This window comes from Nanorana parkeri, unplaced genomic scaffold (genome assembly GCF_000935625.1).
Source record: "Nanorana parkeri isolate BGI_ZX_2015 unplaced genomic scaffold, ASM93562v1 scaffold1226, whole genome shotgun sequence".
Classification (NCBI taxonomy): Eukaryota; Metazoa; Chordata; class Amphibia; order Anura; family Dicroglossidae; genus Nanorana; species Nanorana parkeri.
Window position 1 is genome coordinate 45,535 of NW_017307494.1, and position 6,236 is coordinate 51,770.

Here is a 6,236-nt window from a genome sequence, read left to right on the forward strand (position 1 = left end):
CTACAAATTCCATCATGGATCAGCCTTTGGGAGTCATGCCTGTGGCTGTCTTGTAATGCAATTTGTACTTGCTCCATAGTCGGAGGGCTGGAGTTCACCTACCTTTGGTGTCGATCATTTAAAAGAACTTTCCAATACTTTTTTTTCCAGAACATAAAAAAAAATCTCTCCAATGGGGACACAAACCACATTCAACTTCAACAATGCAAGTGTTCTCAGTCCCAGCGAGTCCAAGGTTGGAATGACAAGGTTCCTTGTTACAGTACTGACCACTCCACCTTTGCATCCAAGATGGTGACATTAGACTGCTTGTGGTTTGGCAAACGGGTGGGTGAACTGACCACAGGGAGCGTTCTGTCCTTAGCGATCACATCACTAATGACATATTCCTTCCTGACAAAAGGTAAGGCTGGAAATTTAACTTCACGGCTTAAGTATGGAATTGCGTAGAGAATGGGATTCAAGCAGCTGTTGAGGCTTACCAAGGCCAAAGTAATTCTCCGTACCTTATAGATGCTTTGTCTGGCAGCACATGTCTTAATGATGTCCATTCTCATGAGGAAGTGCAGGAGATGGGTGACGTGGTAGGGCAGGAAGCAAAGTAGGGAGATGATAAAAACAAATCCAATAATCCTCATGGCCACTTTCCGATGCATGCTTGATTTGATTAGGCACACTTTCCGTGCCATTACAGGGAAGACCACTCCAATAACTGTAAAAGGTACCAGAAAGCCGAAGATCAAGGCACAGACGTTGTAGGCAACAAGCCGATCCTGCCAAAGTGTTGGGGAGAAGCCTTCGAAACATACAGTCTGGGTGCTGTTCTCCGACACATTGTCCAGTGGACCTCCCAAGATTAATGGCAGCACAATGGCACTGCTGACCATCCAGATGGTAATGGTCAGTACTAACGGGTAACAACTAGGCTTGAGTCGTGGGTACATTAAGGGGTGAACAACCGCAAGATACCTGTCCAGGCATATACAGGTAAAGAAGCCAATGCTCACGTAGATGTTGGCAAAGAAAAGGGTGCCCGTAATTCGGCAAGCTACCTCACCCAACACCCAGTTGTTTCCAGTGTTGTGGTAATAAATCCGAAAAGGTAGTAGGCATATGAAAACGAAGTCCACCGCAGACAGGTTGATGAAATAGATGTTGGAGCTTCGGGTCCTCTGCCGGCGCCGAGTCAGGAAGTACAAGGCAAAGATATTGCCTGGTAAGCCCAATATAAACACCAGGCTGTACGTAACTGTGAAAAACCCATACTGGAAGTCAGCCTGAAGGCTGCATACATTGTAGATGGCTCCCTGCGAAGATTGATTCTCATCCATCCCAACATAGGACAAGTCAGGAGAACCTCAGCTGGTTCCAGGGGCTGCAAAGTCGATGAAATCTGCTAAAGATGCAGTTGCAGCATATAGTGCATCACAACCTCAAGCAGCTGTGCACGCTGTGTCTGTTCAAGTCTAACCACCTCTGTTAAAACAGTGAGTAGCACAAGTAACCACAGGAAGTGAAAGGTCTGCAAAAATCGCACTTCAAAAAAAAATGGGTTACACACACGTGAATGGAACAAATATGGAAATCAAAAATGTAACACAAATAACACTTCTGTGAGAGAATTGATGTGTGTGTCCAGACTGGCAGGAATGATAACCTCACCATTGGCCCTGGTGACCAACATCTGTCATACAGAAAGTGAAAAAAAAGGAACAGAAGGCAAAGGGGAGTTTTCCATTTTTCTAGCAACAAGCTGTTCAAAAAGGGGTTTTCTGCTAACTTTGCAAAGATCGGCCCTCGCTTGCTGTTGCACCTCTGGAACAGGAAGTGAAAGGAATTCTCCCCGATGGGACAGACACAACAAAAACCGAACTGGACAGGAGTCTTCAAACATTTACTACTCTATGAAAAACTATAAAAAAACTATTGGGTTTATATATACTTTAATAAGAAAAACCTGGGCATATGGTAGATATGAAAGAGTATCTCAAGCAAGGTCCTACTTTTCTCTGCTTTGTACAAATCGGCCTCTACACAAAATGCAGTTAACGCATCAACTCTCCTTTACACCTTCTAAGAATTAACCTGTGACATCCAGCACTGGGACTGATGCATTTCACAACTACAGAAAGAGAGAGAAATCCATGGGAATTGCTGTCCTCCTGAATGCTTATTGCGGCGTGAATAATACTGATCTAATGGGTTCAACATATTGTGAGACCCTGAGCTGGAACAGGTAAATAGATTGCTATACCAATGTCATTCAGACTTCACTTGCTGCATACTTTGTTCAGCATGACTAGCATTGCACAGGCTTCCTGTTCCTTCACCCTCCTCTAAACATTTATTTTACTGTTGGAAACTAGAGGGAGCCTACACCAGCTAAAAGGTGAGTCAGTAAGGGAGCAGCAATGTGGGGGCTAGTTAAGGCTAGGTTCACACCGAGGCGATTGAGCTGGTGCGATGTTGTCACGCGATTTTGCTTTAAAAAACCGCATGGTTTTAAATTCATAGAGATGTCTATGGGACCCAAACCACGCAAGAACCGCACGAAAATAGCTCCTGCAACGCTTTGCACGACAGGCGATTTCTACCATGCGACAAATCGCAAACATGTGAACAGATTCCATAGAGTTGAATGGAAATCTCTGTTTTGTGTGAAATTGCACGGCTACATCGCCTAGTTGTGAACCCGGCCTAAAGCTGAATAGAAGCATTAACCTCTTGCTGTCCGGAGCAATTTCTGACTATTTCCACGCGCATGATAAAAATCAGAATTTTTGCCTAGAAAACAGATTAAAACCCCCAAACAATGATATATTTTCTGAAAGCGGTGGCCCTGTAGAATAAAAAAAAATGCTAGTTACTATTTTTTTATGTCGCACGGTATTTGCACAAATGTTTATCAAACAAGTATTTTTAGGATAAAATACACTAAAATTAAATTTTGCGCACAGACACAGAATATAATACCCAATTTTTCGGTAAAATATAAAAGTCAGGGTCACGTCGGGTAAATATATACCAAACATGTCAAGCCTTAAAATTGCGTTCGCCCTTGAAACTGCAAACACTACAATACCCAAAAATTCCCATAAGCAATGCTTTAAAAGCTTTTACTGCTCATCAGTTTAGTGTTAACAGTGATTGATGGCCTGAGAATTATTGCTCTCTTCCAGGTCCAGTGATTGGAGGAGAGTTCAGCGGCTGGGAGCTTGCTGATCTCCCTCCGATCTGTCAGAGGAGCCCCGTCGTGCCGGTCCCAGGCGTGCACAGGGGACAGCGGAGCTGGGGGAAGCCGGCGGCGGCGGCGGAGGGGTGGCACACATTCTGCCACACTGTACAAGCGATCCGGCATCTGTATAGCCGCCAGATTGCTTGTATCTGAACAGCAATCACCAGCTCTTTAAAATGATACCAAGAAGACGGCTGCACAGGCTCCACAGCCTTTGCCATGCATACAAGAAGAGGGAGCAGTCAATGACTACTGTACATACATGAAGAAAGAGAATTTGGAGCTTTGGTTGTCACATTTGCATTACCATACGTCTTGCTCACTTCCTGTTCATTTTGATGCTTTATCCTTCACATCTGCTGTAACCTCAGTGCTGATGGAGATCTGCCATGTGCCCCCCCGCCCCATTCTACGAACCTGTTAGCATGCATACAGAGCTTAGGACTCCACTGACACCCACAAAAGAATGTGAAGTTATCCTCAAGTGTAAAAACATACCTGTCCTTGGGCAACAGAAGACCCATGGAGCTTCATGGCTCTAGATGCTCATCAATCACAGGTCAGCTTCAGATCACATAACCTCATCCTTTTGGTTCAGATCACATGGTTTCTATGAGAATAATAAAAACATATACAGTACAACTCTGCAGTCCATGCACATTTCTGCAGGTGTTATGCCTTTAAGAACATACAAAATGAGAAATCCAGTAACTTCTAACTGTTATGACCTGACAACCTTACCTCAGCTGCACTGAAACTCAAGAGTGTTGTCAGTCCTATACAAGTTCCCCTGTGGTGGAATACACAACACCACCTATCCACATAGTTACATAGTTACATAGTATTTGAGGTTGAATAAAGAACCACATGCGTACATTCATTTTTTCCCCCCAACAAAACAAAGCTGCAACCTTAACTCCCAAGAACCTGCTTACTCACTGTGTGTAGGAAAAGGGCTCTTGGGAGATGTAGTTTTGGGGGATTCGCTGATGTCAATAGAAACCGACATCGGGTACCTTGTTGATACTTCCTCCCAACATTTCCTGTAATAATTTAAGAAGCGTAGTGATGACATCACAAGAAGTAATGGAAGTTGTTTTCTTGCTACAGTAAGAAGGTGAAAGAAAATAGTGATGCTGGAACATGATGTAGAGGAGGAGAGGAAGATTTGAAGGTCAATTTAGGTCATGCTTATACAAATTCTTTCAGCCTTACAAGAGATTCCTCTTAAAGTTTAACATTTGTGCAGCACTAAACATAATTCAGCATTGGTTTTAGTGGTTTCTAATGCTGTTATATCACTTGGTGAAGTACCCCGTAAATTCCAGTAGGTGGTGCCAAGCCATTCATTTATTTCCAAGACTGGCGGCAAATCAGTGTAAGAAGACACATGGCTCTCCTATTGTAGGATGTTAGTATTTGGAATTTAAAGGGTGACTCCAATAAAAAATACTGTAAACAAATGAATATGACATACCACTGCTACACAAGCCATTTTGTACTTTAAATATATTAAAAAATTACCTTTCCATTTTAAATTGAAGCCACTGAAGGCGTTGCGTACACACTCGGTGTACAGACAGCCCCCACAAACGTAATTTCCTGCTTCTGTGATTGGCTATCTGCAGTGGCGGAACTACCAGGGTCGCAGAGGTCCGGGCCCTGGAGTTCTGCCACTTGGAGGGGGCCCAGGACAGGAGGAAGGGGCCCCTGGTGACCGCTGATTACAAGGATATTTATTATCCCGGTAACTGCTAATGTCAGTCCCGGGACCTCTTCCTCCTGTCCTGGGCCCTACATGCTTCACCCCTCACCTTGTTCCGGGCGCAGCGTGAAGTATCATCCAGCCGGGCAGCAGCCAATGAGTGGGAGCGGTGTAATCCCCGCCCCCTCATCACACAGAACTGCTGCGGATATGAAGGGGGAGACAGGGAGCTGGAGTATGACGGTGACATGGGGTCCGGGAGCGGAAAGCTGGGGACTTGAAGGGGGAGACAATGGGGAGCTGGGGACATGAAAGAGGAGAGTGTTTTTTTTTTTTTTCTTGTCTAAATTTTGTTTAAAAAAAAAAAATCTAATTTGTTTCTTCTTGGGGTGGGGGGGTCTTCATGAATTCTTGCATCGGGGCCCTGGGGTCACTAGTTACGCCACTGGCTGACTGATTTTGTCAGAAGTCTGCACTAAGATACAAGTAACAGTTTTGGCATCCCTTGCAATAGGAACATCATTTTTTGGTGATTAAGGGTTAATTACTACTAAAGGGATGCAGACACTAAACCTTTCCTCATTACAACACAAAAAGTCCAGCAGCTGATTATACTGAGCCCAGACCCTCCCATTCAGGGATCAGTCTGGAAAGGACATGCTGCAACAAACAGATTTTTCTTCAGAACAGAAAGAGATAGGAATCTGTAACAGAGTTTCTCAAAATCCTTGTAATGTACACAGATCACCCAGAGGGGGCTGATTTATTTTCTCAACAAAATTGGAGTTACTCTTTAACTGTGTATCAGCTGTGATCTGCTGGAACCTGTAGTTCCACAAAAGCCAGAGAGTGTCTAGTCGTTAACAATTATATAAAGATAAGAGGACGATGACCAAATTATTTATTTAATGCAGGCACATACTGTACATCTCACTTACACCAGGACTATGTGGATGCTGTGGGTTACTAAACATTGCCCTTTGCCCTATTCAATAAACACCCTATGAAGGTTGAAGTACAAAATCAGCTTAAAGGCATTGTATTGTGTACTCGTATATATTTTCTTTATGTACTGTGTTCAGGACTAAAAAGTTATATTTTTATCATGAACCAGAATTAGTTTTAGGAAAGTAAATATGGAAAATTGTTTACTAATTAATGTTAATCACATACAGCTAGCATGGTGGATCTCTGTACCTCTTCCTCAAGCGGACATACTGCTATGCTGTGAATAGCCTGTGTTGTGGAAAGGTCTGAACAGCAGGAGTTCAAGTTTCACCCATACAGCTGAATATA

The 6,236-nt window shown here is 43.5% G+C and overlaps 1 protein-coding gene across 1 annotated transcript; it reads right to left on the reverse strand.

Annotated features, from left to right (window-relative positions):
* Positions 1-257: 257 nt before the first annotated feature.
* On the reverse strand, positions 258-1,441 carry LOC108797100 (lysophosphatidic acid receptor 6-like). Its single transcript, XM_018568667.1, has one exon. It carries the CDS (start codon positions 1,329-1,331, stop codon positions 258-260), a length of 1,074 nt encoding a protein of 357 aa, XP_018424169.1. The 5' UTR covers positions 1,332-1,441.
* Between the last annotated feature and the right edge of the window lie 4,795 nt (positions 1,442-6,236).

What these genes read in the sequence shown, in the direction of transcription:
- LOC108797100 (XM_018568667.1), bottom strand. Translation starts at nt 1,331, where the DNA reads ATGGATGAGAATCAATCTTCGCAGGGAGCCATCTACAATGTATGCAGC.